Source organism: Heptranchias perlo, chromosome 23 (genome assembly GCF_035084215.1).
Source record: "Heptranchias perlo isolate sHepPer1 chromosome 23, sHepPer1.hap1, whole genome shotgun sequence".
NCBI classification, from domain to species: Eukaryota; Metazoa; Chordata; class Chondrichthyes; order Hexanchiformes; family Hexanchidae; genus Heptranchias; species Heptranchias perlo.
In genome coordinates, this window is record NC_090347.1 from 17,650,426 (window position 1) to 17,663,145 (window position 12,720).

General features: G+C 41.7%; 1 protein-coding gene across 2 annotated transcripts in view; it reads left to right on the plus strand.

The window, feature by feature from the left end:
• nploc4 (NPL4 homolog, ubiquitin recognition factor) overlaps positions 1-12,720 on the plus strand; it is a 61,359-nt gene that overhangs the window by 17,119 nt on the left and 31,520 nt on the right. For both annotated transcript variants that reach the window (XM_068004120.1, XM_068004121.1), the window contains 3 exons: positions 2,049-2,143; positions 3,931-4,054; positions 10,411-10,590. In XM_068004120.1, coding sequence (XP_067860221.1) covers positions 2,049-2,143; positions 3,931-4,054; positions 10,411-10,590 — 399 coding nt within the window. The remainder of the gene's footprint in view (positions 1-2,048; positions 2,144-3,930; positions 4,055-10,410; positions 10,591-12,720) is intronic.

Sequence of the window (12,720 nt, forward strand, 5' to 3'; positions counted from 1 at the left end):
GTTTTGGATCACTCTAGTAAAGAGCTGTCACGCACATAATGGGTCTCCTTCACTGTTGTAAACCTCCTATGGTTCTTCTCCCCAGTATTCAGAAACACAATCCATGTATATTTTTGCTATGTATTTAGGAGTTTCAAAAATTAAGTTACCTTTATGATGGGAAGCCTTTCTAATGGAGGTGTCATCTTTGCCATCATTTAAGATGTGGCACTGAGTTGTAATAATCTCAGCCTTGACCTCAGCACCTCCTGTGCTCTGTTGAACTCAAAGTAGCTTTTCTCAGCCAAGGATGGGCATTTTCAGGAGCGCAGTACTTATAACTGCTTTTACATGCTTAAGAACAGTAAGAAACAGGCAAATATCAAGAAATAACTTCTGTCATTGTTTTTCAACACAACGAAAGCAGCTGCAAAAGCAGATTGGAAAGGTTAAGGAATTAGCCTAGATATATGAAAAGGTTAACAGAACTGAGGCCTATCCCTCAGAGAAATGATACACTTAAATTATGTATTTGCATATCATTGTGAACTGTGGGACTGTTGGAAGTTGGCAACAGCCACTTTGGATTTGATTACCCTGGTATCTGGGGAGTTTTGAGTAGGAGAATATTGAAATGCACCTAAATGACAGTGATTCATCCCAAGTTCTATTTAGGCAAAACGTGATCTGAATTTAACAATGAGTTAGTTACCAGTATATTGCATGTATCATGGTTTCTTGACTTGAGCATTCCTTTTGGTGTGAGATCAAGACTGTGGAACTATAGGCACTTCAGTTTGAAAATACAGACCCTGGTCGTGTACAGTTCATCTAAACTGGTTCTGAATCTAGTGCAGTGTTCAGGATTTCCACTCACCATTTTGATTAGGAAAAATATTTTTCAATATTATAGTAAAATAAAAAATAACTTCCTGGTTTGAGAGTAATAACTGCCATTTTCTGTTTCCTTGTTATTTCTAACATTTTACAATCTCTTGTAACTCCTGTCTCTAATTTCCCCGTAAAAATTCCTATATTCCTTCTGAGTCAGAAGGTTGTAGGTTCAAGTGCCACTCCAGAGATTTGAGCACAAACTCCAGGCTGACACTCCAGTGAAATACTGAGGGAGTGCTGCACTGTCGGAGGTGCCGTTTTTCGGATAAGACATTAAACCAAGGCCCCGCCTGCCCTCTCAGATGGACGTAAAAGATCCCATGGCACTATTCGAACAAGAGCAGGGGAGTTCCCCCCCGGTGTCCTGGCCAATATTTATCCCTCAACCAATATCACTTTTTTTAAAAAAACATTATCACATTGCTGATTATGGGACCTTGCTGTGTGCAAATTGGCTGCCGCGTTTCCTACATTACAACAGTAACTACGCTTCAGAAGTACTTTGTTGATTGTAAAGCGCTTTGGGACGTCTTGAGGTGGTGGTAAGGTGCTATGTAAATACAAGTCTTTTCTTTTATAGATATGAAGAGTCTACTTTGTTCATTATTAGAATTTCTTCAGCTGTATATTTTGGGAAATTAGTTTATTTGCGTTAGTGTTTTTTTAAGTGTAAGTGATCAAGTAACTTTTAAAAGAAAGAAAATCCCAATACTGTTCAGCCAGATTCAGTCACAGACTACATTTCACAATATTCTGTTTTATACTAGTTCTGAATTCTTCAAATCAGCAACACAAAATAGGAAGCCTTGGTTGATTTGGAAATCTAACTATCAAAAGTAGCATCAGACCCATTAAATCCAAGGGATGTATTGCATTTTGTGGTATGAGTGGTAAATGGATACAACCAATTTTTGTCTTATACCATATACATGAGTAAAGCACTTGTGTATCTGGCATTTACTCACATTTATAGTAAAATTGGTGGTACTTGAAGTATTCTGTGTTTCATTCCAAATGGTTCTGCTTGCATTAATCACATTTAAATAGATGTTTAGTGGTGTTTGTAAAATGTACTGACTTATTCTGTTCTATACACGCATAGTCCTAACCCTTTTTTAGCACAAACTGTAGTTTACATTCATCTATATTTACGGAATATGTTTTATATTCTTTAGCCTTTTGATGAGGACTATCTCAATCACTTGGACCCACCTGTCAAACATATGTCATTCCATGCATACATCCGAAAACTGACTGGTGGTGCTGATAAGTAAGTTTTCTTTGGCAGAAGAGTTTCTCAGATTCTGCATCTTAAGTATTTTCCAAAAGTAGTCCTACTCGAGTCTATATTTTTAAGTGTTGTTTCAGAACTGCCGTAGTGTTGTGTCGTACGATGGGGAAAACCAGATGAAGTTGTTTGAGCAGTAGATTGTGGATGCTAAAAAACCTTTTTCCAGAATATCCTGGTATAGAATGTATCCCTTCAAAGTATCCTGGTCCTGAGAAAATCCATAGTTCAGTTTTGAATGTTCTTGTTGCATTGGTGATTTCTGCTCTTTAGGTGCTCCTATAGTGGACCTATGTAAACAGATGTTAGACATTTTGATCCAAATCTCAAAAAGTAGATTCAGGTCCTTATAATCCATATAACTTGCAGTATTTGTCTTTTCTCTCCTTTACGTCCTAAAGACAGCCTTGTAGAGTATTGTGTATGAAAGTGATATTGATGAAATTCAGCTCCAAAGTCATTCCTCTTGTAGATGTCCTGTAGTCTGCATGTAATCTGAGAACCAAGACTGCTATGTGCTCACTTTCTTAGTCACTGCATCTATATGGCAGCACAGTGTTAGATTGTTCTGTGCCTACTACATTACTGTTTTACTTTGACTTAAATCCTTTTATTCCGGTATACTTTATTTAAAATAGAGGTGCTGCCAAAATAAACACCAGACTCCTACATTGGGTTTTCAGGCTAACTCTTTACTTATTAAACAACTTATTTAACACCATTACAGTCCTACTAATCAGTGGCAGGAAAAGCTCAATAGTTCTTTTAGGCCCGACTGAAATAGTACTAATTTAAATCATATTCAAAGATATAAATTGCTTCCCGTGTATACAATTAATCTTCAAGATGTGGATAATACCAAAGAATTTAAACTTGGCAATTTTGTGAGTCTCACTGGCTCAGTGCTACAACATATGGCCTATTTATCCACAAAGACGTGAGTTGAGGCTTTGAGTCATATTCATTACATAGATTAGTAAATATTTTCAATCAGATTTGTACAAATGTGAACATTTAATCGACTAACACTGCACAATAGCTTCTCTGATTTCAATTATTTTAAAATTGTTAGAATTCCTTTCATTTTGAGAATTGAATTCTAAAATGTAAATTTTGAGGCTACAGTTAGATTATACTACTGGTCTGAAGTTAGTTACTGGATTTTTTTTTTCTCTCTTCCCCTCCTCCCTGGGGTCATTGAGGTAAATTATTCCACCCCTACCACATCCCCAGATCAGCAAACTCAGCACAGAGGGGATCAACCCTGGTTTGTGTCAGTCTGCTGCTCACTGGCTAAATCCACTGCTTACTCTTAATGTTTATTTCACTGCATTTGTTATTTTTTTATATCTTCAAATACTAACTGTGGCCATTTCCCAGTGTCTCCACAGAACTGACTCAATGTCTGAGCTAGCAGCCACACTAAAACTTGCTCCAAAAGCACTTTTTTATTAATCAGGAAGCCAAGTCTTGAACGATTGATCTGTTTGCATCATTAAAAGCAACTAGGTCAATCTTTCTTTCCCTACAACAATGTTGAGTCCTCTGATAGCTTGATGAAATAACTCTTAGACATCCCACTGGATCAGGCATCGCTGAAACAAATTATCTCATCGGCAGCACCCTAGGGTTAATATTTTGATTGAGGTTGCTAATTATTCTGCTTCAATTAGTATCATATCAATGTTCCGCAGGGTTCATGTTGCTGGATTTACCCAACCTTGTTGTAAAGTTGAAAAGTTTAATTATGATTCTCATTCTGCTCACAGAGGCAAGTTTGTTGCTTTGGAGAACATTAGCTGCAAAATCAAATCTGGGTGTGAAGGGCATCCCCCATGGCCTGATGGGATTTGTACAAAGTGCCAGCCAAGTGCCATAACACTTAACAGACAGGCAAGTACGAGTTCAGTGTTGTATGGATTCACAAACCCCATTATGTTGAGTATGGGATATTTTAGAGAGGGGTGGAAAGCACATTTGGAAACAATTTTGATCCAGTTTGTTAAATGATTTAAGTGCAGAATTGGTGGTGTGGTATAAATGAATATAGCATGCCACCAAGCCAATTGTCAGCCTTTTAGAATATTCCAAGTCTGATTTGAAACTATGACCAGTCCTTTATCATTTTATTTAACACTTGTGTGGGTTGTTATGGAGAATTTCTTTTAAACAAATGTATTTATATTATAGCCTATTTTTAATTCAAATTGAAATTGTGCATAAAAAAGCCTCAAAAGCTGTTTTGTTAAAGTTGCTTAATTTGAACTACTGGAGAATTCACATTTTTGAAACAAACAATGACTTTGAATTAACAAGATTGCACTATATATATTGTACAACATATATATTTCCTCCTATCCCAGTGCTCATAAGTCTGTACTAAAAATCTCTGTTGATGAGAAAAAAATATTGAACCCTCCTGTTCTAATTTATTTCTCTCAAGGTTCCTCCCTGCCCTAGCCCTGAACACACATCTTTGTCTAGTTTCTCTTCTATCTCCCTTCATGCCCTGCCCAAGCTCATCGTCCATGAGACTCACCTCCTGTGCTATTGACCCTATTCCCACTAAACTGCTGACCCCTCCTCCCCCCCCCCCCCCCCCCCCCCCAACTTCTCTTCCTGGCCCCCATGCTAACTGATATTGTTAACAGTTCCCTCTCCTCTGGTACTGACCCCCTTTTCAAATCTGCCGTCATCACCCCCTCCTGAAAAAAACTCACCCTTGACCACTCTGTGCTTGCCAACTACTGCCCCTATCTCCAACCTCCCTTTCCTCTCCAAAGTCCTTGAACATGTTAGAATCATAGAATAGTTACAGCACAGAAGTAAGCCATTCGGCCCACCGAGCCCATTTCGCCTCCCAAATCCGTGCCCATCTTTCCAACAACTCTGTGTTTGAACTTCTCCAATCAGGTTTCCACCCCTGCCACAATACTTATCAAAGTCACAAATAAAATCCTATGTGACTGTGACCGAGTTGCACTATCCTTCCTCATTCTTCTCATCCTGTCTTCAGCCTTTGACACGGTTGACCACACCATCCTCCTCCAGCGCCTCTCCTCCTTTGTCCAGCTGGGCGGGACTGCCCTTGCCTGGTTCCATTTCAGTCTGTCCAGTCATCGCCAGAGAATCTCCTGCAGTGGTTTCTCTTCTCACTCCCGCGCCATTATCTCTGACGCCCCCTAGGATTTATCCTTGGCCCCCTCCAGTTTCTCATGCAGACGCTCCCGCTTGGTGACGTTATCCGAAAACACATCAGATTCCACATGTACGCTGCCGACACCCAGCTCTACCTCTCCGCCACCTCACTCGACCCCCCCCCCCCTCCCTACCACTGCCTCTGATTTGTCACGCTGCTTGTCTGACATCCAGTATTGGATGAGCAGAAATTGCCTCCAATCAAATATTGGAAAGACCACAGCCAATTTCTTCGGTCCCCGCCAAAAACTCCATTACCTAGCCACTGACTCCAGCCCCCTCCCTGTCCACTGTCTGAGGCTGAACCAGACAGTTCACAACCTCAGCGTCCTATTTGACCCTGAGCTGAGCTTCCAACACCATGTCCACTCCATCATCAAGACTGCCCATCTTTTTTTTAATTTGTTCATGGGATGTGGGCGTCGCTGGCGAGGCCGGCATTTATTGCCCATCCCTAATTGCCCTTGAGAAGGTGGTGGTGAGCCGCCGCCTTAAACCGCTGCAGTGTGGTGAAGGCTCTCCCACAGTGCTGTTAGGAAGGGCGTTCCAGGATTTTGACCCAGCGACGATGAAGGAACGGCGATATATTTCCAAGTCAGGATGGTGTGTGACTTGGAGGGGAATGTGCAGGTGCTGTTGTTCCCATGCGCCTGCTGCTCATGTCCTTCTAGGTGATAGAGGTCGCGGGTTTGGGAGGTGCTGTTGAAGAAGCCGTAGCGAGTTGCTGCAGTGCATCCTGTGGATGGTGCACACTGCAGCCGCAGTGCGCCGGTGGTGAAGGGAGTGAATGTTTAGGGTGGTGGATGGGGTGCCAATCAAGTGGGCTGCTTTGTCCTGGATGGTGTCGAGCTTCTTGAGTATTGTTGGAGCTGCACTCATCCAGGCAAGTGGAGAGTATTCCATCACACTCATGACTTGTGCCTTGTAGATGGTGGAAAGGCTTTGGGGAGTCAGGAGGTGAGTCACTCGCCGTAGAATACCCAGCCTCTGACCTGCTCTCGTAGCTACAGTATTTATATGGCTGGTCCAGTTAAGTTTCTGGTCAATGGTGACCCCCAGGATGTTGATGGTGGGGGATTCGGCGATGGTAATGCCGTTGAATGTCAAGGGGAGGTGGTTAGACCCTCTCTTGTTGGAGATGGTCATTGCCTGGCACGTGTCTGGCGCGAATGTTACTTGCCACTTATGAGCCCAAGCCTGGATGTTGTCCAGGTCTTGCTGCATGCGGGCTCGGACTGCTTCATTATCTGAGGGGTTGCGAATGGAACTGAACACTGTGCAATCATCAGCGAACATCCCCATTTCTGACCTTATGATGGAGGGAAGGTCATTGATGAAGCAGCTGAAGATGGTTGGGCCTAGGACACTGCCCTGAGGAACTCCTGCAGCAATGCCCTCTGCACCTGCCTCACCCCATCAACTGCTGAAAGCCTTTGTTATCTCCAGACTCGACTATTCCAATGCTCTCTTGGCCAGCCTCCCAACTTCCAGCCTCCATAAACTTCAGGTCATTCAAAACTCTGCTGCCCATATCCTAACTCGCACCAAGTCTCATTCACCTATCGCCCGTGTGCTCGCTGATCTGCATTGGATCCTGGTCTGGCAACGCCTTGAATTTAAAGTTCTCATTCTTGTGTTCAAATCCCTCCATGGCCTCGCCCCGCCCTATCTTTCTAACCTCTTCTAGCCCTACAACCCTACCAAATCTCTGCGCTCCTCCAATTCTGGTCTCTTGCACAGGCCCTAAGCACTGGAATTCCCTCCCTAAATCTGTCCACCTCTCCATCTCCCCCTCTCTTACTTTATGCCACTCCTTAAAACCAACCTCTTTGACCAAGCTTTTGGTCACCTGTCCTAATATCTCTTTATGTGGCTCGGTCAAATTTTGTTTGATAACGCTCCTGTGAAGCGCCTGGAGACGTTTTACTATGTTGAAGGTGCTATCTAAATGTAATTTGTTATATTTATGATCCTGGTCACACATTTTTGAAAGGAATTTATTTTTACTCCTAGAAAAATCAGTTGTAATTGCTCCATGATATTGCTTTGTCATTGTGATGTGATTCCTTGCTACCATACATGGTGACCAAGGATCAATGAGCACCGCTTACCGTGGACCAAAGACTGATGAATGTTTTCAGTAATGTTGTTCCCATGGACAAATCACAGCACTCTGAATGATTGAACTGTGATTAGCAAAGAAAGGGTATGTGGTTACCAGAATCCAGTGAGTCGTTATTGTGTAGTTTTATTGTGTATTTAATAAATTAAACAAGGCCAGTACTTGGTTCAACCTAAAAATAATTTGATTGGCATTGTAGTAATCAATTAAATAAATAAAATAGTTATGACAGGGCAGGAGATGTGTTGCAGTTGCAATATGTGGGAGCTACTGGACAGTTTTGTCCAGGGCGACTACATCTGCGGTAAGTGTCTGCAGCTCCAGGAACATCGGCTCCGAGTTGAGGAGCTAGAGTCCGAGCTGCGGACATTGCGAGGCATCAGGGAGGGAGAAAGTTACCTGGACACTTTGATCCAGGAGGCAGTCACGTCCCTTAGACTAAATACTGTAGAATTGGCATGTGGTCAGGGACAGGAGGGTGTGACTGCGAGTGAGGCAGGCACGGGGATCCAGGAGGTAGCATTGCAGGACCCTCAGCCTCTGCACTTGTCCAATAGATATGAGGTTCTTGCAGCCCTTGTGGACCAGTGCAGGGAGGATGAGCAAACTGGCCACGGCACCGGAGTTCAGGGGGCCATTCAAGTGGGGTGAGTAAAAAGGAATGTGGTTGTAGTAGGCGACAGTATAGATAGAGGGATAGATACTGTTCTCTGCAGCCAAGAGCGAGAGTCCCGAAGGCTGTGTTGCCTACCCGGTGCCAGGATTAAGGACATCAGGGCTGTAGAGAAACTTGGAGTGGGAGGGGGAGGATCCAGCTGTCGTGGTCCATGTAGGTACCAACGACATAGGTAGGACTAAGAAAGAGGTTCTGCTGAGGGAGTTTGAGCAGCTAGAGACTAAATTAAAAAGCAGAACCACAAAGGTGATAATCTCCGGATTATTACCTGAGCCATGAGCAAATTGGCACAGGGTAAATCAGATCAGAGAGATGAATGCGTGGCTCAAAGATTGGTGTGGGAGAGGTGGGTTTTGATTCATGGGGCACTGGCACCAGTACTGGGGAAAGAGGGAGCTGTTCCGTTGGGACGGGCTTCACCTGAACCGTGCTGGGACCAGTGTTCTGGCAAACTGAATAACTAGGGCGGTAGAGAAGGCTTTAAACTAAATAGAGGGGGGGAGGGTCAGGTGGGGTGAAGTTTAGATTGATAAAGAGAAAAGACAAGGAAGTAGTACAGGAAAGTGATGGGGGTAATGATAAATAGAGCGTGTCAGGAAGGGACAGAGCGTACGAACATAAGAGTGCACTAGCAAATGGGGCTGGGGTAGGAAAGAATGGTAAAAAGACAAAATTAAAGGTTCTTTATTTGCGCGCAGCATTCGTAATAAGATAGATGACTTGACGGCACAAATAGAAACAAATGGGTATGACCTCATGGCCATTACAGAGACGTGGTTGTAAGGTGACCAAGGTTGGGAGCTAAATATTCAAGGCTATTTAGCATTTCGGAAGGATAGGAAAAAAGGTAAAGGTGGTGGGGTAGCTCTATTAATAAAGGATGAAATTGGTATAATAGTGAGAAATGATCTTGGCTCAGAAGATCAAGATGTCGAATCAATTTGGATGAGGTAAGAAATAGCAAGGGAAAGAAATCACTGGTGGGAGTAGTATATAGGCCCCCTAACAGTACACTGTAGGGCAAAATATTAATCAGGATATAAGGGGGGCTTGTAATAAAGGTAATGCAATAATCATGGGCAATTTTAACTTTCACATAGATTAGACAAATCAAATTGGCAAAAATATCCCTGAGGAGGAGTTCATAGAGTGTATTAGGGACTGTTTCTTAAACCAATACGCCGGGAAACCAACCAGGGAACAGGCCATTTTGGATCTGGTAATGGGTAACGGAACAGGATTAATTAATGATCTCAAAGTAAAGGGTCCCTTGGGAAGCAGTGATCATAACATGATAGAATTTCACATCCAGTTTGAGAGCGAGGATCTTGAGTCTGAAACTACTATATTAAACTTAAATAAGGGCAATTATAAAGGAATGAGGGTGGAATTGGCTAAAGTGGACTGGGTAAACAGATTAGATGGTATGATGGTGGATAAGCAGTGGCCCAATTCTGTCGTCACCTCCGTCGATATACACTCCATTACCCTCCAACCCCATATAGCCCAGGGGTGATTTACGGCTGCCCCAGCGAAGATTAACGTGTTATAACTAGGGTGAACATAGGAACAGAAGTAGGCCATTTAGCTTCTCGATCCTGTTCTGTCATTCAGTTAGATCATGACAGGTCTGTACCTCAACTCTATTTAGCAGTCTTTGTTCCATATCCCTTTATACCCTTACCTAACAAAAACTATCTATCTCGGTCTTAAAAGTTTCAATTGACCCAGCATCCATAGCTTTTTGGGGGAGAGAATTCCAGTTTTCCACTTTGCTTTGTTTGAAAAAGTACTTCCTCATTTCACTCCTAAATGGCCTAGCTCTAATTTTAAGATGAATGCCCCCTTGTTCTGGATTGTCCAACCAGAGGAAATAGTTTCTCTGTATCTACCCTATTAAATCCCTTAATCATTTTAAATACCTCAATGAGATCACTCCTCAATCTTCTATACTCAAGGAAATACAAGTCAAGCTTATGCTGTATAAATACATTGTTAATTCAAATTATTGGATAATCCAAAAAAATTTAATGAAATAATGACTTGGAATTACTGGGAGGAGACTACTTTTTTTCTTTGGAAAATTGTAATTAAAGTGATTTGAAGATTGTAAATAGCACATTATGGTTGATTTCTGTGGAACATGTTTGTACTATTATAAATGAGCACCATTTCTGAAAGTTAATAGTTTCAATAATTATAATTAGAAAATCATTTCCAAGATCTGTTACATAATATTTATCTTTTGAACAGAAATACAGGCATGTGGATAACATTATGTTTGAGAACCACACAATAGCAGACCGTTTCCTCAACTTTTGGCGTCAAACAGGCAATCAGCGGCTTGGATTCCTTTATGGCCGCTACACCGAACACACGGACATTCCTCTAGGTATTCGAGCAGAGGTTGCTGCCATCTATGAACCTCCACAGGTCAGATATCTGATTTTGCAGTTTAATAATAGACCTGATACATCTAAAATGTAGTAACACTTTGCATTCTTTGTTCATTTGTGCATTCAACAAAATTTCACATCTGTACAATTTTTACAAATAGAGTGCGTTCAATTCAAGTCCAGGAAAGGAGAGTGGAGAAATGAACACTGCTCCTTAAGGATGAAAGGGTCAGAGAGGAGGCAGGAAAAATGTAATAAACTCATGTTATTTGGGAAATTTCAGCCATGAGAATGAGTGAATCATCCACTTTGTCCATGCTGGGTTTGACTCATACACTGGCACACATTTTATTCTGATGTTTCTGGTGCCTGATTCCTATTTAATCTGTTGCTTTTAGTTCTCATGCTTCTAATATAGGGACTTAGAAGCCAAGAGGAACGGAATTGAACAAATGTGAAAAAAGAAATACTATCAGATCTAAATATCCGCTATATATAAATATAGAACAATATAAATTGTGAACTCTTAAATACTAAAAACTACTTCTCCCCATGGAGGGGGAATGTACCCTGGATTTTTATGTAATTTAATTAAAATCAAATTGCCCACTTTTGATCCTCCGTGGGAAACTTACCCAAGTAAACAACTTAGATGGTGCAGAACACACTTCTTCTTTCCAATTGCACAATGAAAGCAGTTTGGATCCACTAGATGGCCCCATATCTTCTGTTCTCCAAACATGTGACTGCTGTTTTGCATGATTTGGTTACTCTCTATTAGTGAGTATATTCTACAGTAAATAAACAGTATAATAAATATCAGCTACATAGTCATACCAGTTTGAAGCATATAATCAGTTATGGTTCAGAATATATACCTGCTTGATTTTTTTTTAAACATTTGTCTACTGTTTGCTATTTTTTGCATCATTTTTTATTGGATCCCTTGTACATTTTATGTGTATATTTTGTTAATGTGTAAATACACATATATTTTCAACAAAATATTTGTTGGGGGCAGGGGGATTGTTATTAACCCATCCTGAGCTAGACAGTGCTTCATAAGTGAATTCTTCTCAACCTGCCTTTTAATCTGTTGACTTTAAAGATTTTGCATAGAATCTTTGAACGAAAATATAGATTCCTTCTTTAGTGTGCATTCAGAAGGTGCTCACCAAGTCTATAGGTTGTGACTGGCAACGTCAGCACCATATTCGGGAAGCTAGCTGGAGTTCAAAAGCAACTATACAGTCTGGGTACTCGGTGTTGTGTGGGTAAGTCTGTACCCCTGGACAAGTGTACAACCAAGTTTCAACATGCAGGATGGGACACATTCTCCGGCGTTGTGTGTGGACGTAGCACAACTTACCCATTGGTACTTGATACAAGGGATGAATAACTCCTGGCATAACATTTGGCCGGGAAGGGGAATGCAATCGGCAATATCTTCATTTGGTCCACCTGCATACAATCATAGAATCTTACAATTGTAAACAATTTTACAACACCAAGTTATAGTCCAGCAATTTTATTTTAAATTCACAAGCTTTCGGAGGCTTCCTCCTTCCTCAGGTGAACGATGTGCACAGAAGGAGGCCATTCGGCCTGTTCTGCCTATGCCGGCTCTTTGAAAGAACTGTCCGATTTAGTCCTATACCCCAGCTTTTTCCCCATAACCCTGCAAATTAGTCCTCTTCAAGTACTGTCCAATTGCCTTTTGAAAGTTCCCATGGAATCTGTTTCCACCTTTCAGGTAGTGTGTTTCAGATCTTAACCCTCTGTGTGAAAAAAAAATTCTCCTCATTTCTCCTCTAGTTCTTTTGCCAATTATTTTAAATCTATGACCTCTGGTTAGTGACCCACTTGCCAGAGGGAACAGTTTTTCCCACTTGCTCTATCAAAACCCTAGTTTTGAATACCTCTATTAGGTCTCCCCTCAACCTTCTCTGCTCTTAAGGAGAATAATCCCAGCTTCTTCTATCTCTCCACTTAACTGAAGTCCCTCATCCCTCGTATTATCCTGGTAAACCTCCTCTATACCCTCTCCAAGGCCTTGACATCCTTCCTGAAGTGTGGTGCCCAGAATTGTACACAGTACTCCAGCTGAGGCCCAACCAGTGATTTGTAAAGGTTTAGCATGACTTCCTTGTTTTTGTATTCAATGCCC